General features: G+C 43.7%; 1 protein-coding gene across 1 annotated transcript in view; it reads left to right on the top strand.

The window, feature by feature from the left end:
* Positions 1 to 25,976, top strand: part of IL12A (interleukin 12A) — a 40,513-nt gene that overhangs the window by 6,556 nt on the left and 7,981 nt on the right. Inside the window, exon 2 of the mRNA XM_089675665.1 lies at positions 21,571 to 21,719. Coding sequence (XP_089531791.1) covers positions 21,571 to 21,719 — 149 coding nt within the window. The remainder of the gene's footprint in view (positions 1 to 21,570; positions 21,720 to 25,976) is intronic.

The raw sequence follows: 25,976 nt of genomic DNA on the forward strand, positions 1-25,976 counted from the left end.
CCTTTGATTTTCCTTTGCCAGCTACATAATAGGTTACGTAGGGAGGTGAGAGGAGGTGTGAAGGAGCTTGGCCAGCACAGACAATAATTAGACACTCTGAGATGAGTAGAGGGTTATGATATGCAAGGAGGGAGGGGAGTGTGCTAGGGAAGAGACTAGTCAAATCTTCTAGCAAATATAAAATACCTTTTCTCTGCTATGATCTGAAATTTTCTAAAGCAGTAATAAACCGGACCATAAAAAAAAATTGGCCCCCAGGCAGATTAAGACAGAAAAAGTATAATAGTGCAGTAGGCTTTATAAACATTTTGAATGAACTATGAAAATGTGTATTTCATACAAAGATATTATTAATAATCACATGGGAGGAATGAAAAATCTGGGATTTGACATTTAAAACTATGGTAAAACTATGCGACTTAGGAAGGAAGTGGTTACAAGCTCATTGAAAGACAATGATTGAGATCTGAGAAGAGATCCAAAAACACTTTTTACTGTACAATGTACTTAGTTATCGAGGCTAAACATATTACGTAGTTATGTAACATTTAATAAGGATATTTAGAAACTATTGTCAAATATCCAATATGAGTCATAGCTTATTCATTGGTATCAAAGATCTCCAGCGAAACCTTGCCCTTTGTGACCCCATCAGGGATATCTCCCTCTATTGCTGTGTGAACACTAAGATAGAAAGTGGAAGGGATCTCTTTAATTAACACAAAAACAGCAATAAAAGTACTTAAAGTTGAACTCCAGTAAAAAAAATGTTTGTTGAGAACACTGCAACAGTCACATAAATGATATCTACTAAAATATATACCATGTTCTTCTGGCTGCTGGTTGCTCCCTTCAGTGACGATGGATACTCCCTACAGTGGTGTTCATTGGTGTTGTGGCGGTTAAGAGCAGTGTTAAATAAATAAATAGACAAAAATATAAAGTCCCATACACCTAAAGTCCAAAGTAAAGTCCAAATGTCCAAAAAAATCTTTGCAAGTGATTTCCCAATAAATCTTTATCCCCGGATCAGATTGGTGGTATACTCCAGAGAATCTTGAAGATTCTCTGGAGTATACCACCAATCTGATCCAGGGATAAAGATTTATTGGGAAATCACTTGCAAAGATTTTTTTGGATATTTGGACTTTACTTTGGACTTTAGGTGTATGGGACTTTATATTTTTGTCTATTTATTTATTTAAGTTTGCTTACTACTATTATTATTATAGTTAAGAGCAGTGACTGCATCTGGGAAGGGCTCATGCTTAGTATTCTTTTCCCAGAGTACAAGGTGTTCTGTGAATGGACAGGGGAGATCCTGGCATTCATCCACCCCTCCTCCATTCACAGAACACCTTGCATTCTGAGAGAATAATAGGAGTTTTGTGAATGGAGCAGGAGACTGGAAGGGGAGGGTGAATGATACAAGTCCTTCACAGTCACTGCTCTTAACCCCTGCAGTGCCAGGCAAACATCATTGTGCGGAATAGCTGACATCACTGGAGGGTGGATTTTTACAGTAACCAGTAAAGTGGGATATGCTTTATTAGAGGTAACTTACATGACTGGTGCTGCTTTTTTTACTGGAGTTTAGCTATAATCAATTTTTGATTGGGCAGTTTTTTACTTTTTCCACACATGTGAAACTCTGCATTTTTGGTATAAATTACATTAAACTCTCAAATAATTATACATTTTCTGAAAGCAGATGCCATGTAAAATAAAATGATGGCAGTTGCACTTTTCTTTGTTGCACCATATTTGCTCAACTGTATCAAACGTACATTTTCAGGACAAAAATACACTAAAATTAAAGTGCAAAAATAAACAATATACAGTTGTGGCCAAAATTATTCAACCCCCACTGAAATTGAGTGTTTTGGCCAGTTTGACATTGCTTTTGATCATTCAGTCATCTTGCTTACATTTACATTAAAGAGGCACTTGTAGGTCAGACAAATATAACATAACAGTTATAATGAAATAACCACAAATGTCTTTTCTGTGCTCACAGCATTATCAGTTTTATTCAACCCCCAAGTGACATTCAATCTTAGTACTTAGTACAGCATCCTTTTACAGTTATAACAGCTTTTAAACGTGAAGCATAGCTTGACACAAGTGTCTTGCAGCGATCTACGGGTATCTTCGCCCATTCTTCATGGGCAAAGGCCTCCAGTTCAGTCACATTCTTAGGCTTGCGCACTGCAACTGCTTTCTTTAAGTCCCACCAGAGGTTCTCAATCGGATTTAAGTCTGGTGACTGCGATGGCCACTCCAAAATGTTCCAGCCTTTCCTCTGCAACCATGCTCTAGTGGACTTGGAGGTATGCTTGGGATCATTGTCCTGTTGAAAGGTCCAACGTCTCCCAAGCCTCAGGTGTGTGACGGACTGCATCACGTTTCCATCCAATATCTCCTGGTACTGAAGAGAATTCATGGTACCTTGCACACGCTGAAGCTTCCCTGTACCTGCAGAAGCAAAACAGCCCCAAAGCATGATTGACCCTCCACCATGCTTCACAGTAGGCAAGGTGTTCTTTTCATCATAGGCCTTGTTCTTCCTCCTCCAAACATAGCGTTGATCCATGGGCCCAAACAGTTCTAATTTTGTTTCATCAGTCCACAGAACACTATCCCACAACTTTTGTGGTTTGTCCACATGGCTTTTGGCATACTGCAGTCGACTCTTCTTATTCTTTGGAGACAGCAAGGGGGTACGCCTGGGAGTTCTGGCACGGAGGCCTTCATTACGCAGTGTGCGTCTTATTGTCTGGGCTGAAACTTCTGTACCCACATCTGACAAATCTTTTCTCAGTTCCTCAGCAGTCACACGGGGACTTCTCTCCACTCTACGCTTCAGGTAGCGCACAGCAGTCGAAGTCAGCATCTTCTTTCTGCCACGACCAGGTAGCGTTTCAACAGTGCCCTTTGCCTTGAATTTGCGAATGATGCTTCCTAAGGTGTCTCTTGGTATGTTTAACATCTTTGCAATCTTCTTATAGCCATTGCCCTTCCTGTGAAGAGAAATCACCTCTTCTCTTGTCTTCCTGGACCATTCTCTTGCCTTCACCATGTTTGTAACCACACCAGTAAATGTCTAGAAGGAGCTGAGTATCACAGTCATTTTAAAGCTGCCTAATTGGTGCTTATTATGCTTGATTGCTGCTCGGTGACATCCACAGGTGTTTTCAATACCTGATGGAAAGCACCTGTATGAACCTCTGTTCTTCAGAGTGGTAGTCTTTAAGGGGTTGAATAATTGTGGCAATGAAGAAACCACATAAGAACCATTTACTACTGTATTACATAAACAATTGATGTCATTTTAGTTGCATTTGGGTAGTTACAACGTCCTTGTAGGATTTGATTCTGAATACAATTCCAAATGTACACTATAGTCCCTAAACCCCTTTACAGCATTGGGGGTTGAATAATTTTGGCCACAACTGTAGTACCCAATTTTTTGGTAAGATACAAAAGATGAGGTTGTGTCAAGATACTAAACACGGCAAGACTTAAAACATGGACGAAATCACAAAAACGTGCTACCTAAAATTGTCCATTGTTGAAAATGTTTACAGGTTATCACTTCACCCTAGGTTCACACCATTCTGGCTGTGCGACCCTCATTTGCTCAGGCATGGCAGCCCATTTATTTGAATTCACTTCTTATGTGGTCACTGGTGCAGGACGTGAGGGGAAATGTTCCCAGTGGTGGACAGACAAAAAAAAAAACCTGACAAAGGCTTACATTCTTGCCTTCCCTCACAACTTTAATACTGCAAATGTATTATTGTTTCATTAAAAATACAGAAAATGGCAATATGGAGAACATGGAGTGTAGGTCTGGGAGGGGTTAATTTACTTCAGGAAATACTAGTTGGATGTCTGTGTTGATCATCCAACAGCATCAATACTTTGAGTCACTGTCCTAGAACAAGCATGCAGCCAGTGAATTTAGAGTCTGAATTCCTGCTCTGCATAGTTGATTCAAGTCAGAAATCACTGTAACTACTGAATCAGAACAATGATCGGGCAGAAAGTATTTTCAGAAAGAAACATCAGCAATGACTTTGCATGAATTCCATTCAGCACTGGTTTTCCTTTAAGGCATTGTGTCTTATGCAAATGGATTTTGATATGAATCCTTATGAAAGCTAATAAAAATTGAAGTTAGAGTAAAATAAACTAAATTTCAGCTGATGGGCAGGTGGACAGATTAATGTAATCTTTCAGATTTGTAATTGCTTGATCTGGGATACTGTACACCCTTGCTTTTGTATTGTAGCATAAATACAGTATGCTCGTAATGTGATCTAATGCATAGTACAATATATGTGTGTGTATGTAGCGCCACCCTGTAGGGGCCACTGGAAGATGATGGTCCCCAAAGATTGCCCTGACCTTGCAAGGCTTCCGACACCTCTGACACCTTGGGTTCAGACATGGTTTACAAAGAATTACACTTGTAATGACACCAAAATGTAGTAAAGCAATTGGGGTATTTACTAGAAGTTATCCAGTCAACGGACAAAGATTAGTTTAAGCAAATACCTATGGTATAAACCATCTAGACTTAAGGGTCTAAGTCACAGATATGCAATGAAGGTAAATCAAACAGCAAATATAAGCAGGTCCTTGTAGAACCTACGACCCCAAGTATGAAAGGAAGACGGAAGACTTTCCTGTGTCAATTCTCTCCCTTAAAGTCTTGATGCCACGGGCCCAGAAAAGTATCAACCATTTCTGAATGAGAATTCCCCCTAATATAAACAGAGTCCTGTAAGTGAGAGAGGGAAAACAAGAGAGAAAGGTCTTGCCAAAGTGATGTGCTCAAATTCTTCAGCTAGCTCAATCACGATCCAAAGGGATTGCTGAGCAATGGTGACCAGCAATAATGAATAGCATGAGCAAGTGTTTCCTGTTAGTAGCTTTGGGGGGTTAAAGAGATAAAGTAAAGGCGTCTGTATGCAATGTCCTTAGAAAAGTGTAATCAGTGTGGGCTTTTGGCCGCTCACCAATCCAGAAGATACCAAGGCTCAAGGGAAAGAGACATCCCAGAACAGGCTCTTGAAGAATATATGTCCAGTGAGAGGCGCCAGAATCAAGCAATTGGTGATGCTGGGTCTTAGCTGAACCGGTTCTGGTGACAATGTAAGTGACCCTCGATAGTCACTCAACCACAATGGAGTTGGAACGGATGGTTTGCCCGCAGGTATATGGATCACCCACAGAAGATTCCCCGCGCTGTCTGGGCCACAAGGCCAGCTCTCTGGCGTGGCCGGGTCCCTCCTTTCAACCTCTGTTGGTGGTCCCAAGAGAGCGAGCTTTCCCCAGGTCAGGCTTTATATGTCCTCTCCCAGCATTTCCCCTTTCTTTCCAGTTGGCTGGACCTTGTAGTTGACTCCATGCGAAAACCCGGCCCTTGGACTACATGTTCCACAATCCCTTACTTTCAGTAACAGTCCACCTCTCATTGCTTCCAGGGCACAATGTCACAATTACTAGACTGATCACTAGAGGGATACAAGCTCATGGCAGTCTTTGCTAAAATGTCCCTCAATCATGCTGGTGAGCTAGCGAGCACTTGGCTACATATATAAAATACATGAATAGTATTTCTATGTTCAAAAAGAAAGTCAAAATCTTTCCATGGGCTTTCCTGCTGCTTAGAAGAGACCCTGTTTCCTGGCCATATATTTCAGCAAAAACCCATAAGTTTATATGTGCATTTACCATATTTTATGAATGTTATTTATCCGTCAGCAGTTCCAACAGACTCAAAGCTGTCACTCATTGGCATTCTATAGCAGCCTTTCTAATTTTCAGGTCTCAGAGAACCCCTGCTAAAATCAATTTATCAAGGATCAGTGGGAAGATACTGTCCTTACATTGTAAGAATAATGCCACCTTTATTCTTTTTTTACCATTTTTTTACAATATTATTCTCTTTTACAGTCTTTTTATGAGCCCAATGGGGGGCTTTGGTGAAATATCAGGGATCTAAACAACCCTCCTGGTGTTTCACTTTTGGAACAGAGAAAAGAGATTGAGGACACAACCTTCAATCTCCTTTGCTGCAGCCTCAGCTGCACAGAATGAATGGACAGGAATAGTTCTGTACAGAGCTACCTGTCCATTCATAAACTGAGGCATAGTAAACACAGTTTATTATGTTTCAGTTGTCAATGGACAGAGTCAGTGATCGGTACTGACACTTGACTTGGCAAATTACACCTTTACTGGCCCCTTCCCCGCTCTCCATCCTGACAGATACCCTGCAGCAGCTGACGGGAAAGGGGAGGGGGGGAAACAAGTCAGAAAGTCAGAGCTGTGGGGAAGGGGGGTTGGGAAAGAGTGGGGGGGGGGCTGAGAGTATGGGGGGGGGTAAAAAGCACAGGGGGTGGAGAACACATGGGCCCAAAGAGCAAGGGGGCGGAGAGCACAGGTGGTAGGAAAGCAAGGGGGGGGGGGGGGACTGAGCAGCAGAAAGAAGCTGGATTGTTTGGTGGCTGCATATAGAGGAATCAATCTCTCCATTTTCCCACTGCAGCCACTGTAGGAGGAAAAGCTGGGATTCAGTGGCTTCAGGAGGAAAATGGAGAGATAATTTTCTTTATATGCAGCTGCCCCCTCTGCTCCTCTTATCCAGGCATACAGGGGGGCCGCACAGGCCCCCTGCAGCATATAGCTGGGTTGCAGTTGCGACCCTTGCAACCCCTGTAGGTTTGTCCCTTGACTATGACATGCAAGAAGGAAGGGAGTGGTGCTGGAGAACTGTCTTTTTGAATGTAGTCAGATTTTCTAGCAAGTCTAGCAAAGGCACACTGGAAATCAATAAAAATATTATTGATAGAAAGAAATACACTGTAATTAACGATTTAGCACACTTGATTTTTCATTCTTTTACTGGCAATATTTTAAGTTGGTAGTAAAAATCTTTTGTAGGTTCCCATGGCCATAGTGATGTAATGAAATAAGACCACAAGGGAATTGTTTGGAAGGATATATTATGTGGCCTTCATGATCAGATCCTTCACTTCTTTCCAAAATTGACTAATATGAATGCATTCCCATGAGGCAGGAACTTTCCTTGCTGATTGCATGTGCAGTGGAGACTGCTTGATATATCATGGACACTTTAGCTGATACTCTATACCATCTATAAATTAATTTATAGCATGATTCTTGTATTTTAGAGTGAACCAGTAAGGTGTGGGCTAGCTTTAAAATTTTAGAAATCATCCCTCTCTGAAAATTATCTACCTAGTTCCTTCTCCCACACCCTAATATAGTATGTGATGGGCATGGATATCATCCCCAAGAGCAGCTTATACATATCTGAAAGGGGTCGCAGAGAGAGGTCATGGCTTTTACACAAAAACTCAATTAAGTCATGTCCTTACATGCTCGAAATGGTGTGCCCAAGATTCACTAAAAATTAAGCATTCAGTGCGTTTCAAAGAATCAAGGGGGATTTCCCTTTTCCCATTGTAGATAATCCATCGTCTTCAAGTGGGAGCCCTCCATGAAGTGGAAACAGCTAACCTCTCCAGGACCCCATCATCCTTTCCCCATCAGCAAACTTCTAGAAACCCACATATTCCCATTAACAATGTGGGCTAGAGCATTATCCCTGTAATAAAGGTAGACATCGGGAAAACCGAAGCCTCAAGTATCTTTTGTTCATTGTAGTAACAAATATGATGGCCTTGGTTTCTTCCCGCTCCATATAAAGCTAGTGAACAAAATGCAGATTTCAAGAAAATATGTTTTACGGATAACTATATAAAGCATTTGGATGGAAAATTAAAATGGGTCAATCTAGCTATTTTAGAATGTTGATTCAAAACATTTTTCTCAAATTTTTCTTAAATTTGGAAAGCTCCTGAAATCTATCTAACCCTACCATAATATTGGTAGAGAGATATTGGCTAAGAAACAAAAAAAGGAAGTTGTCAGCAAACCCAGCTAATTTTTGTGATTTCAGTCCCACCTGGATACCTCCCAATGTTCAGGTTGAGTCAAAATATATGGAGCAAGGCTTCTAGCACTAGAACAAATAATGTAAAGCAGTGGCTTCCAAACTGTGGCCCTGGGGCTGGATGTGGCCCTTTGCTTGCCTTTATCCGGTCCATGGGGTACTATTCCTCCCACCGATACAAGGCATTATTCCTCCCACTGACACCAACAATGGAGCATAATTCCTGTCACTGATACCAACAATGGGGCACTATTCCTTCCACTAACACCAATGGCAGGGCACTATTCTTCCCCCTGACACCAACGAGGGGGTACTATTCTTTCCCCTGACACCAACAATGTGGCAACATTCCTCCCACTAATATCAATGATGGGTCATAGTTTACTCCCATTGATGCCAGGGCTTTTGCTACTCACAATGGCCACAGTCCGGCCCTCTCAAAGTCTGAAGGACAGTAAACTGGCCCTTTGTTTAGAAAGTTTAGAGATCCCTGGTGTAGGGGATAGGGGACACCTTTGCCTGGTTTGCCTACAGTTATTAATTCTGAAACCCATTTAGATGTGCTGTAATTATTAGCTTTAGTCCCGGCTGATGTGTTCCTATACAATGCAGACATCCATATGAACATGTTAGCAGCATGATCTAGATGTGCAATGGCTTCATCTTTAACATCTGGGGCTATCAAAGGGTTAACTGTGTGCTGTGTGTGTTTTACTATGAGGCTGTGTCTGTGCTTCCACTGTAAGCACACTGCTTTGTATGGCTCTGCTATGCACAGCCACGCAAAGCAGTGTGCAGGAGCTGACAATACAGTTCTCTCCCTCTGTCAGTATTACTCGGTAATCACCGGGTGCCGACGAGTAATCACCACCCGGGACCCGGTGATTGACAGCCGAGGCCACAAATGGCGGCGTGGGTAGGGCCCTCTACCCGGAAATGTGAAATCACGTATATAAATATATATATATACGTGATTTTGCGCACCCCTGCCACCCTGTGGTTTTATTTCTGCTATAGGGTAGCGGTTAACCCCTTCCTGCCCAGTGCCATTAGTTTTTATAAGCACTGATCACTGTATTGGTGTCACTGGGGATGTTAGTGATACCAAGTCAGTTCCCCCCAGTGTCAGAATACCCGCCGCAGTCCCGCTATAAGTCGCTTATCGCCACCACTAGTAAAAAATTAAAAAACATAAAAAATTCCAGTATCTATACCGCCATTTGTAATCGCTATAACTTTCACGTAAACCAATTAATTTACACATATTGGGATTTTTTTTACAAAGATGTAGCAGAATACATTTTGGCCTAAGTTTATGACGAAATTATTTTTTTTAAAATTCTTTTATTGGACATGTTTAATAGAAAAAAGTAAAAAAATATAGTTTTTTTTCTCAAAATGGTCAGTCTGTTTTTGTTTATAGCACAAAAAATAAAAAATGCACAGGTGATCAAATACCACTGAAAGAAAGCTCTATTTGTGGAAAAAAAGGACATAAATTTCATATGGGTGCAGCATTGCATGACAGCGCAATTGTCAGTTAAAGTATCGCAATGCCGTAATGCAAAAAATGGCCTGGTCAGGAAGGGGGGTAATTCCTTTGGAGGGAAAGCGGTTAAAGACCCAATATATTCTAAAAAATGCCTTTTTGGCATGAGTCGTCAACATAAGGCAGGATGGGAGATAAGATTTAGCCTGATGTATTAAAGAAATTGCTTTCAGTGAATTGCCCCATCCGTCACGTTTCAGGACAAATCCCACCTGATCTTGGTGGACAATCTTGCCTATAAACAGTTTCATCCTGTCAGCCCGGATATTGGGCAAGACTTTGACGTCCATATTGAGTAACGAGATAGGGCAGAAGTTTGGATAGAATGACTGATCTTTGCCCTCTGCGTAACGCCATAATATGAGCCAATTGAGTGACTTCTGAAATAGTTCCCCCTCCAGTTAAAGAATTGGAATAGGAGGCCATAAATGGGGTGAGGAGATGAAAGTATTTTATTTAATACACTCAGGTTGGCTTACCAGGTCCCAGTTTTTTTCCAGATCCCATGTTTTAGAGTGTAACTAGAATTTCAGTAGGGGTAATAGTCTGCTCTAAATCCTGACAAATTTGATGATCCAGGTTAGGATAATCAACTTCTGCTCTATATTATTGGATCTTTCTTCACCTGGCATGCTGTTGGGCTTCCAATTGTTCCCCCTGAAGAATTTACAAAGCTGTACAGTACTCCTGAAAAAGCTTCTCACCCCTAGAGGCTGTAAGGGCAGGGATATAGGAAACATTAACCCTCTTATTAAGCGTTCATGCTAGCATATGTCCACAGTCAAATATAATTTATACCCTCTGGTAAACTGTCTTCAGGCCACTCTGTAAACCCCCTGGGTTATGGAAGAAAGCAAAGAGAAGAAGAATCTCCCTAGGCTTTTTCTATGGGCTTTTGTTATGTGCAAATATAGTATGGTGTCACTTTCATCTACACTAGTTTAAACAAACCAGAATGTTATCACATCAATGTTACCTTTTTTAACAACTCTGAGAATAAAACATTTCCCTGCAAAGAAAAAACAAAATACTTATTTTCACATCCTGCACTGCTGAACAATGAAGAGAAATCATTTTTCAAAGTCTCTGGGGAGAATACGCTTCCAAGAGCCAGCTTGCCAAAGCCAAATACAAAAGCTAAAAATCTAGGTAATATTCCTTGATCATTTAGAAACATAATACTGATGATATAGTAATTGATAATGCTTCACATTCCTCAGCAGTGCGCACATTCACACTGGTAGACTACATTGGCAAGAAAACCAAACATTTCAATGTAAAGTGAGCACCCCAGCTGTGGAGAGGAGATGAACGTAAACTGCAGTCATGATAAAAGTAAAATATATGTGTGAGAAGACACACGGGCATTTCTGGGATCTTAAAAGGCTCAGGCAACCTCAGTCTCTCCCACCTAGAGTGATAAGATGAGTAGTGCCACAGCAAACAATCCTCTGGTCTGCTCCTTTCCTTCTCATCTACTCTCTTGGTTGAACATCAGGGTTGGATCTAGCCCAGGTGTCAGGAATGGACTGGCCAGCAATGGTGGGACTCACCTGCCTTTTGATCTGCAGTACCAGGGCTGGCCAGTGGGTGCTCCCAGCAATCAGAGACTCATCCTTTCAGCCAGCTAACACCTGGAACTGATGATACTGGTGTATTTAAGGGATGGCCAGACTTGCAGACTCTGCCTTGGTGTTGTGTTTGTCCTGGGCCCTGTATCTGTCCTGCATCCTGTTTCTGTTCCTTTGCTGACCCTGCCTGATCTGAACCGCTGCTGACTTCTCCTGCTCTGATCCCGGCTCGCTCCTGACCATCCCTCTGCCTGACCCTCTGTACCACGCTGCTTGCTACCTGTTCTGATCCCTGGCTTGTGACCCTGACCATCCCTCTGCCTGACCCTCTGTACTACGCTGCTAGCTACCTGCTGAACCTGGCCTGTTACCCCGACCCATCTCCGCTTGCTCCCCCTGTACCTACCTGCCCTATTGATATTGACCCGGCCTGCCTGACGATGCTTGCTTGTATGTACTGTTATCTGTGGGTGGTTGGTTTGGTTTGTTTGCACTGTGTTATGTTTTAGTATTGCACTGCGTTTATGTTTGTATGGTTAGTGTTAATAAATTATATTGTTTATCACATATCTGAAGTCTGCGTTTCCCTGCGTCAGTCACACACCTCTGGTCACACCTGGGAGCCCTGACATTACACCAAGGCCAATCCTGACCAGAAGTGGCTGCACAGGGAAGCCATCTTGGCTTGTTGCTGGGAAGGATGGCTCTGGATGAGGTTGTGTATTTATATCTGCTAGTGCTTGATGACAGAAAATATGCTTATCAGACTCTGAAGGAGTATACCCGGGATGAACTGCTAGAATGTATACGGCTCGCTCATGTTCTAGTAGATCAGGGCACAGATTTCTCTATGGTGCAGCCATTGATTAAGGTTTGTGTTGAGTTGGTTTCATCTGGTTCCCCCGAATGCAGGGATGAATTTTTGCCACCATTTAGTGCAGACCAGGTAGAGTCCCTGGTGTGGTTATTAGAGGATGATGTGGGTTACTTTCTGGAGCGTTATTCCACATGTTCACCACAGATACTAAGAGATTGTATAAACGCAGTGCAGTCTTTGGTCAGACAGGCTTTGTGTAAGCTCAGCTTTGTTCAACCCATACTGCAGACATAGACAGACTTGTTGCACCCAGCCTCAGTCAGCTTACAAAGACCCAGTCCTGCTTCTAATCTATTTCCTCAAAGCTCTACTCCTGTATTCCCAACAGCTCCTCCTGCCCTGCTATCTACCGCATGTCAGTACCCTGTTCCCACTCGCTGCACCTATCCTGCCTTTAACCCTGTAAAAAAGCCCTCTGTAGCAACTGCTCCCTCTCCTGTTCCATCCTCCAGTTCTTCTCTGTCTCCAGCTGCTCCATTCGTTTGCAGACCTGCGTTTACTTGCAGTGCTCCAGTAGTTAAAACCAGAAAAAAGCGAAAATTCTTTCCAACCAATACCATCCTGCCAGTATCCAAACCGGTGAACCTGCCTTCCGTGGTTCAGCCTGAATCCCCTACTCAGCCTGAATCCCCTACTCAGCCTGAATCCCCTACTCAGCCTGATGCCCGTACTCAGCCTGATGCCTCTCTTCGGCCTGAAGCCTCTACTCGGCCTGAAGCCTCTACTCGGCCTGAAGCCTCTACTCGGCCTGATGCCTCTACTCGGCCTGATGCCTCTACTCGGCCTGAAGCCTCTACTCGGCCTGATGCCTCTACTCGGCCTGGAGCCTCTACTCGGCCTGGAGCCTCTACTCGGCCTGATGCCTCTACTCGGCCTGGAGCCTCTACTCAGCCTGAAGCCTCTACTCAGCCGGACGCCGGCATTCAGCCTGATGCCTCTACCCAGCATGATGAACTGATCCAGCCTGACGATCCTATTAGGCCAGTTGACTCGATGCCCGCTGTTGATCCAGATGATCCGGTACCTGATCCGGTGCCTGCTATCGTGCCAATTGACTCAGAGCCCGCTGTCGTACCTGGTGACTCGGTGCCCACTGCCTTGCCAGATGACGCGGTGCCCGCTGGCGAGCCAAATGACCTGATGCCTGGTGACCCAGGGCCCGCTGTTATACCTGGTGACCCGATGCCCGCTGTCGAGCCAGACGATCCAATGCCTGGTGATCCGGCGCCCGCCGCCCCGCCTGGGGGCCTGAGACCTGTCGCTCCGCCTGAGGGCCCGAGACCTGTCGCTCCATCTGGGGGTCTGGCGCCCGCCGCTCCGCCTGGGGGCCCGATGCCTGTCGCCCCGCCTGGGGGTCCGGCGCCCGCCGCCCCGCCTGGGGGCTCGATGCCCGTCGCCCCGCCTGGGGGCCCGATGCCCGTCGCCCCGCCTGGGGGCCCGATGCCCCGCCTGGGGGCCCGATGCCCGTCGCCCTGCCTGGGGGCCCGATGCCCGTCGCCCCGCCTGGGGGCCCGATGCCTGTCACCCCGCCCGGGGGCCCGATGCCTGTCTCCCCGCCCAGGGGCCAGGTGCCTGCTGCTCCGCCCGGGGGCCCGCTGCCTGCTGCTCCGCCCGGGGGCCCGCTGCCTGCTGCTCCGCCCGGGGGCCCGGTGCCCGCTGCTCCACCCGGGGGCCCGGTGCCTGCTGCTTCGCCTGGTAATCCGATGTGCCTCTGCCCGGTGTGCCTCTGCCCGGTGTGCCTCTGCCCGGAGTCCAGCCCGGTGTGCCGCTGCCCGGAGTCCTGCCCGGTGTGCCTCTGCCCGGTGTGCCTCTGCCCGGAGTCCAGCCCGGTGTGCCGCTGCCCGGAGTCCTGCCCGGTGTGCCGGTCTTTGATATCCCGCCAGTTACCAGACCCGGGCGGTGGAACATTTTGCCCAGCTAGGACTGTTTGGAGCGTCCTGAGGCCGCTCCTTGAGGGGGGGGTACTGTCAGGAATGGACTGGCCAGCAATGGTGGCACTCACCTGCCTTTTGATCTGCAGTACCAGGGCTGGCCAGCGGGTGCTCCCAGCAATCAGAGACTCAACCTTTCAGCCAGCTAACACCTGGAACTGATGATACTGGTGTATTTAAGGGATGGCCAGACTTGCAGACTCTGCCTTGGTGTTGTGTTTGTCCTGGGCCCTGTACCTGTCCTGCATCCTGTTTCTGTTCCTTTGCTGACCCTGCCTGATCTGAACCGCTGCTGACTTCTCCTGCTCTGATCCCGGCTCGCTCCTGACCATCCCTCTGCCTGACCCTCTGTACCACGCTGCTTGCTACCTGTTCTGATCCCTGGCTTGTGACCCTGACCATCCCTCTGCCTGACCCTCTGTACTACGCTGCTAGCTACCTGCTGAACCTGGCCTGTGACCCCGACCCATCTCCGCTTGCTCCCCCTGTACCTACCTGCCCTATTGATATTGACCCGGCCTGCCTGACGACGCTTGTATTGTATGTACTGTTATCTGTGGGTGGTTGGTTTGGTTTGTTTGCACTGTATTATGTTTTAGTATTGCACTGCGTTTATGTTTGTATGGTTAGTGTTAATAAATTATATTGTTTATCACATATCTGAAGTCTGCGTTTCCCTGCGTCAGTCACACACCTCTGGTCACACCTGGGAGCCCTGACACCAGGGGTGGGCAAACTTTTTGACTTGAGGGCCGCAATGGGTTCATATATTGGACCCGGGGGCCGGACCAAGAGTAGATAGTAATTCATCCCCCATATAGTAATTCATCCCCCATATAGTAATTCATCCCCCATAGTAATTCATCCCCCATATAGTAATTCATCCCCCATATAGTAATTCATCCCCCATATAGTAATTCACCCCCCATATAGTAATTCACCCCCCATAGTAATTCATCCCCCATATAGTAATTCATCCCCCACAGTACTATTCCCCCCCCAAGTAGTAAGCCAAGTCCCCCCTGTGTCAATTCACTTACCTTTGCTCTGCGCGTTCCTCTCGCCGTGTTCCCGCGCCGTTCTGGTCTTCAGGGCGGACTGTGAGAGGAGCCTAGCTCCCCTCCCCTCACGTTCGTCACGCTGCCCCACCTACACACATCCTGACAGCCAATGTTTGCCTGCCCTGGCTGTGTTTTTTTTTTAGCACACTCCGCGGGCCGGATTAAAAGGTCCACCGGGCCGTATACGGCCCGCAGGCCGTAGTTTGCCCATTGCTGATCTAGCCTATCCGATCTGAGGGTGCAGTAAAAAAAGTCAGGGGAATAATTTCAACACCGTGTGAGTCACTGACAGTCTTTCACACAGTGTCACAACTTGGGAAACACAACTTGGGTGATTATAAAAAACCTGTGCCCCCTTATATCAGATGGCCCTATCAGAGTCCCCCTTTTTCTTTAGGAGTCCTCATTAGAGTCCCCCTATATATCAGGTTCCTATTAGAGTCCCCCTTACATCAGATGGTACCATCAGAGTGTCCCCTTACATTAGATGTCTCCATCAGAGTGCCCCTTTGCATCAGGTGTCTCCATTAGAGTGCCCCCTTACAACAGTAACCCCATTGAGGTCCCCCCTTAAATCACAGTCCCCATTAGAGTCCCCCATGCATCAGAGTCCATCTTAGGAGTCCCCCTTAACATCCAGGTCCCCATCAAAGCCCCCTTTAATTTCAGGCCCCCATTAGAGTCACCCTTTACATAAGGTTCCCATCAGAGTCACCCTTACATCAGATGGTACCATCAGAGTGCTCCCTTACATCAGCCTCCATCAAAGCTCCCCTTACTTCCAGGTCCCCATAAAAGTGCCCCTTACATCAGATGTCCCCATCAGAGTGCCCCCTTACATCAAGTGTCCCCATTAGAGTTGCCCTTTACATCAGGTGTTCCCATCAGAGTTCCCCCTTTTATCAGATGTTCCCATCAGAGTTCCCCCTTACATCAGATGTTCCCATCAGAGTTCCCCCTTACATCAGATGTTACCATCAGAGTTCCCCCTTACATCAGGTGTCTCCATCATAGTGCCTCCTTACATCTGCTGTCCCCATCTGATTTCACCTTCATCAGGTGTCCCCATCAGAGTCCCCCCTTACATCAGGTGTCCCCATCCTTCTCCAGAGTGCCCCCTTACATCAGGTGTCCTAGGCACTAATAAACAGAAAAATGTGGTGCACAAAGTGCACTGCTGAAAAAAGTAAGTGTGAATTAAATTGCGCTAAATATTGGGCGTGGCTTAAAAGGGGTGTGGTTAAATCGAGTCTGAGATGACTTACATAGTGCATAATGTGGTAATGTTAAATAGGGAATGTACAGCGTGGAGTGTATGTAGTATGTGCAGGGAAAGTATCAGTAGAGCAGCAGACGGTGTCAGTAGTTCTTTTTTTTTCTTTTATACAATTTATTTTTTAATAGTATCATTTTTTTCATAATGCTTTTAGGTGGCTAGTGGATGGTGTCAGTAGGGCAGTGGATGGTGTCAGTAAAGCAATAGAGGGGGTGTCAGTTGTTTTGTTTTTTTTTTATTATTATTATTATTTTATTTTTTTATTATTTTTTACAATTTATTTTTGTATTATTTTTTTCACAATGATTTGAGGGGGACCATTAGACTGGGATGAATAAACAGAACCTGTACTTCCTTATATCACAGGTCCCCATCACAGTCCTCCTTACATCAGATGTCCCCACATGGGACCAGCTACTACCATAGGCTGATGACACAAAACTAACCTTATTCAACTGCATTCGACTCTGCATCAATCATCTCGGACTTTCCATTTAACCTGCTGTAGGAGGTACCAACCAGTGACCTTCCCCTCTACTGGCCTCAGGCACTCGGGAATGCCCAAATGGTCAGTCCGCCCCTTCTTGTGATACATTTCATCCAGATTTTCATCCATGGGTGCAGTGTGGGTCACAACACAGTGCTCCCCTCTCTCGAAGCCTGTATGCAGTGAACACCCTGCAGCCATGGATGTTACTCCACTGCCTCAGAGTGCCTCTTTACATCAACTGTCTGCATTAGACTGGCTCTTGGATTAGTGGATACATTCTCAGAGACCTGGAAGGGGCACAGCTAAAATCTGGGGGAGCACAGCCCACCCCAGCACCCCACCCCCCTAGATCCTGTTCTGTTGGACATATTCCCTATAACTGCTGTGGGAAAAATGAAGACAGTCATTTGATTCTAATAAAAGGCCAACCATGTGATGTACTTTCTGCATCACAATAATTTGATCACTTTATTTATGACGATGATGTATACACCTAAAATAGAAAAACTTTGGCAACACATGTGAATATTGGGAAATGCATTGTGCAAAGTCATAGAAAGCTAAACTTTGCAACACTGATTCTGTCTGTCCTGTATTCTTTGTATGCATTACATTGTGTACAAAACAATTAGCTTTTTGTTCCCATATAAATATTGATATTACCAAAGTAAATGAATCTTGTATCAATACAATAACCAACATTTTTTTATAATATCATATTACATGTACCAGAGTATATTCCTCTGACAGTAATCCTATCATATATCCAATAAAACACAATAAAGACAAATGATGAAATGTAAAGTGCAGTAACCCATAGCCACCTAGCTTAGAGAAGTCAGGGCAATGGAGTTGATTTATACTTCATTGCTTACAGTGCTCTGTATCTTACTGAATAAACCTGTTGTTGGTTATAAACATATAAAAGGTGTTTATGTACTATTTATTTATTTCAGGTAATTATATAGCGCCATCAATTTACTCAGCGCTTTACATATATATTGTACATTCACATCAGTCCCTAACCCTCAAAGACCATACAATCGAAGGTCCCTAACTCACTTTCATACATACTGTACATATATTAGGGCAGATTTTTTTTTAGACAGGAGCCAATTAACCTACCAGCATGTCTTTAGAGTGTGGGAGGAAACTAGAGTACCCGGAGGAAACCCACGCAGGCACAGGTTTAAGAGTATACTACAGTTCCACGTGAAATATTTGCATCTAGAACTACACTGTTGGTGAAAACTTCTAATAGTTGGGTATATGTATTAACAAATGAAGGTAAATTTTTGCACTTTCAGTCATCAAAATAAAACCCCAACTAATCTTCCTATAGGGATCAAATTTCAGTGCCTTTGCGTACCTCATCTAGCCCTGTTCACTGCTCCAGTCTGTGCTGTACCCCTGTAATAATATCCTGTTCAAATATAGACCAGCTGTATGGGCAATACTTACCGCTATGGTACCAAACACTGCACTGTGGGGGAGAAGGAAGGTGGTAGTACTTTGTCTGGTTCTTTGACTATCACAGGTTTCCCACCATTTCTATTAGACTGTCAAATATATTTAATTTATTTTAGTAAAGAAAGCAACTGGAATAGTAAGAATACCCACAGGTGAGATCTTGCAGTAATCCATGTTTCCTTTTTTTCAGTCATCCGACTTCAGTGCCATTAAATCTCATTGGCTGCTGTGGGCTACTAACATTTATTTTTAAATACCAGCACCAGCTCACCCAATTTTCTATTAGTTTTGTATGAGAGGGAAGTGTTTTTTACTCTGTCAAGCTTCTATTCCTGTGTCCATATGAAGTAAATGTATCCTACCTTCCTGATCTGGTGACAAGGTGTCAGAAGGGCAGGAAGTAAATGGATCACTCCGATGGAGAGAGAGACACCAAAAAAAAACCATCTGTTTGGTAGCTTGAGGAGGGATTAGGTTATCTTTCAGGTTTTTTTGAGCTTTGCGTATACTTGTCCTAGTGATTCCTGCAACACTCACTAGTCCTGGTGTCACGGACAGGGCCGTGGATAAGAGGGTACCAGCAATCCTCCTTTATGGGGCCCAGGCCTGCAGGGGGGCCCAGGCAGCTGGGTGAATCAGATGTGTGCAGGGAGGGTGATCAGCATGGTGGGGGGTCAATTACTGGAATTGATCCCCTCTACGGCTCTCTCTGAATCTGCTGAAAGCTGGCTACTTCTCCTCTCCCTCCCATTAGTTTTGAGCTGCGGCAGAGAGAGCCATACAAGGGATTGGTTCCAATAAATTCCCTCCATCACCCTCCCTTTGCACCATACATTTCTCCCTGCTGCCCAGGTCCCCTGTGTGCCCCCACCCCTGCAGTGCTGCCGGCTTCCCTCCTATCCTTCCTATTGGCAGTTGCAAGTGCACAACAGGATCCTTCAGGATGGAGAGTACAGGAGAGGTCTGGTAAATATGTCACATTGACCAGCCCCTTCCTTTTCTAAATGAACACAATGAGTGATCAGTACCAATCACTTGTTGTGCTCATTCATAACTAAAGCATAGTAAACTGTTTTTTTTTTTTGGGGGGGGGGGGTAAGCAGACCTGTCTGGTTGCCTGTATGGGGCCCTGTGGTTTCCGACAGCAACCTTGGTCATGGAACAGGTAGCAAGAATACAACCGCAAAAAAGCCTTAGGATTTTTACAACAGTGACTGTCTGCATCTACCTTCTGAGGGATGCCAGGACTTTGGGACACCCCTCTTCTGGGAATGGGGCTCTATCTCTTTCTGACATTCATGCTGTGAACTGTTTGTCACTATTAAAACCATGTGCCCCCTCCACCCCCACCCCCATAGGTGGGTAAATCGTTATGTGTGACCCATTGATTAGTAAACCTGCAGAAAACACTTTCCTTGTAATGCCAGATTGCTAATTCTATCAGAGAGGGGCTTCTCTAAATAACAAAAAAATGGCCCTAAGCACTGGGGCCACGGTAGGGTCTGTTCCTAGCAAGGCAGAAGCATGTTGGAACAGGGTCTGGATCACAGCAGACTGAGTTGTTCTAAGAGTGTCCTATTACAGCAGAAATGCTGTGAACCATGGGGAGTCTCATGATAAGAGGACTCCAGTGGATAACTGGATTCACCCGCAACAGACTACAATGGGATAAAAAGTGAACATGCTTTCTTGCTTCCCAACATTTGTATCCTGATAGGTTCACTTCAAGCACAATTGGCAGACTTGCCTCCTGATAGGTTCACTTCAAGCACAATTGGCAGGCTTGCCTCCTAATAGGTTCACTTCAAGCACAATTGGCAGGCTTGTCTCCCTATGTACTGCTCACTAAATGCAATCATTAAACTAAAAATGTGCAGGTTGCTTATTGCACACTTATTTATATTAGAAACACTTGGTATGTACAATTTGAAAATACATACATTGTTGAAGGCTACGGTCATTAGCAATTTTTAGGCATACCAGTTCCAGGAAAGCTGTAACTACCCTAGAGATCTTATACCTGCCCCCTCCTCCACTGACCACCTAATATTTCCCCCCAGTCATATCTCACGGTCACTTTTTGTGTGTAGAGGTCAGCAAACAGAGTTCTCTGATCTTTCACATTTACACATTAGTCTGTCAGAGTATCTGCTGTATAGAAAGAGAAAGGTTGGGGAAGTCCTGGGAGTAGAGTACTGTTCTCTATATAAACATAAGAAAGGCTAACTCGGCTAAGCAACTTCTCAGTTCACCAAGTGACCCCCAGAGAGCAGCACAATGAGACGAGCTCCAATCTCCTCCCATACAGCCTTGTGTAAGTCTTCTCTACTCAGCATCAATGTGTATTTACTACTGATATTCTACTGAAACCTAGCTAGACTTAACCATGCTTGTTATCAATGCTTTCATAGCTTCTACCTTCGGTTCAAACTATCATAGAGCAATTTAGATGCCTAACTAGCAAATTATTTGTAGCTTATTTGTATGTTTAATGTTTGATGATGGGGCAAACTCAGGGATGGTGGTCAGTAGAAGGAAGAATAGTGCCCCATCATTGACATTAATGGGAAGAATAGTACCACATAAGTGTTATCAATAGTGCCCCATTGTTGGTGTCAGTGGGAGAAATACTGCTTCATATCATTGGGACGAATAGTGCCCCAAGGGCTGGATAAAGGCTAGCAAAGGGCCATATCTGGCCCTCGGGCTGCAGATTGGAGACCCCTGGTCTAGTTCTTTCAGTATAGAAAGTTTTGTGCATGAGATCACTTATAATAATAATGTATAATAATGAATGTATACATTATGGGGATTGATAGAAGATAAGCTTGTCTTAGCCAAGATAGCTACATAGTATTTTATTTTTGGGCTGATTAAAAGATGTTGAGATCAAACCTTCCATCATTTTCTACTTCTGATTTTGTAATCTGGGTGACTGTGTGAATGGTGTGCATGAATAGTCTGTGGAATGGCAGTGTAAATCAAGATCATAGTGTTCTGGAACATTAAAAAACAATATAGAGAATAGTTGTAGGAAATTGGAGGTTTTGTCACATTCTACTTACAATTTTAACTACAGCACACAACTTCAACCAATTCTAGAGTTAAAACTCTACCAAGATCAAAATTGCTGTGTTTGTGCTACGTTTATTGATAGATTTTATCATTAAAATAATGTCATTAATTGGCTCAGTTTTATTTCATTAGGAACTGTTGTATGATCAAGTGTTTTATTGGTGTTCAGACTGTCTGTATGACAGGACACCAAGAGACTTTCCCCCATTACAACATATAGCAGGCTATCTATGTCATGTTGTCATCGTAGCTAAGTAGTATACACTTTCTTTATGTACAGGCTGTTGGATCATCTGGATAATCGTACTGCTTGGACAGTCAAGGTTCGCAGACAGCAAACCAACCAATCAAACTGTTAACTTTGAAATCTGTTATAATATATCCAAGAGATTGGTGACTGTGGTAATGGATGCCCTCTCGCAGTTACAGGTAACAATGATATAACGTTGGCTTCTTCATCTAAAGCAGTTTTGCACCTTGGTTAAGGATGTGTTTATGAAACAGTTGTGGGGTACCAAAGCATCTCAAATCCCTAACATTAGCAAATCTTTCTAAAAGCATTGAATAGAATGGTTTAGTGTTAGAACCCCTGTTAGATATTAACTATTGTTTGCCCCTCCTGGCAAGATTCATCCTTTCTATTGGTTCTAGTGACCATTGTCTCCAGTGCAGAAGGTGATAGGAAATCCAAAACGTTTGAGTTGTCACAGAAACAGAAGATGAGGGAAGAAGGGAAATCTTCCAATCACAAAAGCTATTCTGGTGAACTCTGCCTAAGACAATAGACCTCCTCACTTTTTGAGAGATCTCCTCTTACTTCCTGCTGTGTCTCTAGGACAGGGACTGAAAGGAAATTTCCCTGATGGCACACGGACAGCAAAAAAAACTGACAGGGCTCTTAACCCTTTTCTACTTCATCCAAAACTAAAAAAAGGGATGGCATTGCATACACATATGTCTTCTTTTGCACTAATCCTTCCTGTGACTACAGGTTGCAGGAAAGAAAATTGGTTGATTCTCCCATCGACACACTCAGCATTGATGGGGTAATCCCTCCAGCAGAGCTTTTGTATTCTGCCATCGTGAGGTTTCCCAGCCGTCAGAATACATTGATCACTTCTGGCGGCAATAGCTGCCAGCACTGATCAAACAATATACAAAAAACTGTCAGGCTAGTTGTGCTGACATCAATAGATGGATTAACTTTCACAACCAGTCTGCTGATAGATGGATCAAAATTCAGCCAGTCCTTCCTGAACTGGCTGAATTTTGGTCCATATATGGCCGGCTTAAGTTTGTATGGATAGCCTTATTGCTGCTTGGCAACTGTCAACATAGGAAATATTTAAGAAGCACTGCTTGTGTGCACTGGTGGGAAGTGTTCTAATAATGTAATAATAGGCATACAATGCAAGAATAAATACGTTGGCCTTTTTTCATCTGGGAAAAAAATTGCTCTAGGATGCTAACTAATGAATACATACAAAGGTGTGCAACAGAAACAATATAATGATGGCAAATTGTATTCCAAGTCTTGTACAAAAAACAAGAGGATGTCAATTTCCCATTTAGAAAATAGGGTTCTTCTTCTATACAGTTAGAATGGTGAAATTAAATTGAAACGGAAAAAGAAATATGGGTTCTGCCACTAATTATGCAGGCTCCAAGGCTTCATCCTCATTCTGTAACTGAGGGAGTCAGGTACTTAGGAACAAGAACGAATGTCAGACTTTACTGGCTATATATTTATTTCAGGTACTTATATAGCGCTGTAAATTTACGCAGTGCTTTACATATATATTGTACATTCACATCAGTCCCTAACCCTCAAGGAGTGTGCAATCTAAAGTCCCTAACTTACATTCATACATACACATACTAGGGCCATTTTAGACAGGAGCCAATTAACCTATCAGCATGTCTTTGGGGTGTCGGGGGAAAACTGGAGTACCTGGAGGAAACCCATGCAGGCACAGGGAGAACATGCAAACCCAAGCAGGTGGTGCCATGGTTGGGATTTGAACCAATGACCCCAGTACTGCTAGGTGGAAGTACTAACCATTTAGCCACTGTGTTGGTGGCACTAGGCTCCGTTTCAGCTGCTACACTGGGTAGTAATGGCAAGATCAATAAGAGAATTTAAAAATACTTTTTTTAACTCATGATATTTATAATTGTTATTAATTCATAGTAGGAGAGTGTTCAGATACACTAGTGGTGGGGAGTCCCCACGATGTTTTTCTCTTGAAATATTTTACAAAATTGCATTCATCATTTTAGGGTGAACTTTTTTAGCACGTTTTGATTGTTTCAAAATATTCAAACCATAGTGCAGCGCTCCCTTACTAAATAAATGATGTACTAAAAATTATATATAAATTAGTGTACCAAAAAGTGTTTTTGAATTTATAAATCCTACACTTGTGATTACAATTCCACAAATGCTCTATATGATTAACCTAAATATAAACAAGTATATTAGTGACTTAAAAATCATCCAATCCCATAACCAAAAAACAATATATCACATCAACCAGTGTCCAAAATAATATTCAAATAAATAGTTCTTCAATGTTAATATAAAGATCTGTTCCAACACATAAGACGGCTTCAGGATAATTGTTCCTCTATTATGCGCTCACCTCATTATTTGCCTACTTAATATAGGCTGAAAATAGCTGTTTGTCCTATAAGAACAGATGAAAAGACTGCTACTCCTGAACTCCTTCCTAGATGGTTCCACAATGCAATTTTGCTGATTATCCACCTGATATCTCTCCAGTGTGTGGTTTCTTATGGTGGTATAAAGATGAATGGATGGATGGATTTCCCCTTCTCACCTCCAGGGGTCTATTCCTCCTTGTATCCCCTCCAAGTCAAATCCAAACGACCACCCAAGAAGTGTTAAAAGTGTATTGCACTTGGGCTGCAGCTTCCATCACACACTATAGACTAGAGTCCAGTAATTGTTTCACCCGTCCTATCAGTGTAAAAATGTCCTACTGTCACTAATACAGCCTATTAGCCTGCAGCTCCATCTGAGAGTACTTATCCAATGTTCCTCGGCTGAGTTAGACCAATAGCTCAGCAGACAGTAGGAAGCGTGAACTTTACTGACTGGCAGTGGGGCGATCTTACACTAATATGACATAAGATGTTAATAACCTATTTTGATATGTAAATTAAACTTCCTCCCATTCTCAAACTCTTTACGAAAGGACCTGAAATAATCTGGCCTTTTCATGGTCCAGTAAACGCAATATATTAAAAATGAATTTTAATGCCTAAATTGTTGTATTTGCTTTAGACGTTGCCTGTTCATGTTCCCCGTGCCTTCTTCTACTCAGTTAGGTTATAATTCATCAGATTTATATGGCACGGGAAAGCAACTGGTGTAATAGAGATGTCCTGATCAGAGCTAAAATTAGAGGAATGGGATTACCAGATCCAGTCTACTATTACTACTACTACTACTACTGCTGTGAGAGTGACAGATTGGTGCAGGCATGACAAATTCAAATTATGGGTTTTGTTGGAGCAAGATTGTTCTTCTGTCCTGCTGGCTGGTGTACCTTGGGCAGGACAGCATGTGATCAAATTTTTATATAAACACCCTCTACAGCATGGGTGTCAAACTGGTGGCCCTCCATCTGTTGCCAAACTGCAACTCCCATGAGGCATTGCAAGGCTGGCAATTACAAGGGTGACTCCCAAAGGCAGAGGCATGATGGAACTTGTAGTTTTGCAACAGCTGGAGGGCCACCAGTTTGACACCCCTGCTCTACAGGCTCCACACTTTTACAGATTCTTTACTCTTCTTAGCATTCCGAGTTCTCTTGTCCCATGACACCTCTCATACACCCCGAGTTTTTCCCAAGTCAGACAGATAAAGGGGGTGACCTACTAAAACTGAAATGTGCAAAATCTGGAGCAGCTCTGCATAGAAACCAATCAGCTTCCAGTTTTTTTTGTTTTTTTTATTAAAGCTTAATTGAACAAACTGCAGTTAGAAGCTGATTGGCTACCATGCAGAGCTGCACCAGATTTTGTACTCTCCAGTTTTAGTAAATCAACCCCAAAGTCTTTCAAAAGTAGACTGATCAAGGTGCTTTGTGTGCATCACAGTTCTTATCCTTTGAACTATTTCTGAAAGTTTTAGCGTCTCTGCATTTAATGGATGGCAATAGCACCAATTACCCCAATTGTCACATTCATTACCTAAACCCCAACAATTCTCTAGACAATGAACAACTTTGGAGACATTTGGAGGCACTTCAATGCACCTTATCTCTCGCTTATCAACCTCTTGTGACCATATACTCACAAGCTGATTCTGGGTTTCTCAATAAATGGGAGAGAGACGTATTTCTCACATTTATAGAAGATCAAAAGGATAGAATATTGTTTTTTTGCTCACAAAGCTTCCATCTGTAGTAAGTATCAGGAGATTACCTATAAAATAATGGCCAGATGGTACAGGACTCAAAGTCTTCCAACAGCATATTGGTTTCATTTGACATGTTTTTTGGGACTGTCCTGTGTTAAGACCATTCTGGCAGCAAGTTATGGAGATCATAACTCAGCTAATGGGGATTACCCACTTTTCATGTACTGCTGGAAATATTGTCTGTTATGTTTCTTTTTGTGTGTTACACTGTTGATGACAGCTTTTTATTGTTCTGGTGA

This window comes from Staurois parvus, unplaced genomic scaffold, assembly GCF_062004578.1.
Source record: "Staurois parvus isolate SC_StPar_1 unplaced genomic scaffold, SC_StPar_1.0 ptg000155l, whole genome shotgun sequence".
NCBI classification, from domain to species: domain Eukaryota; kingdom Metazoa; phylum Chordata; class Amphibia; order Anura; family Ranidae; genus Staurois; species Staurois parvus.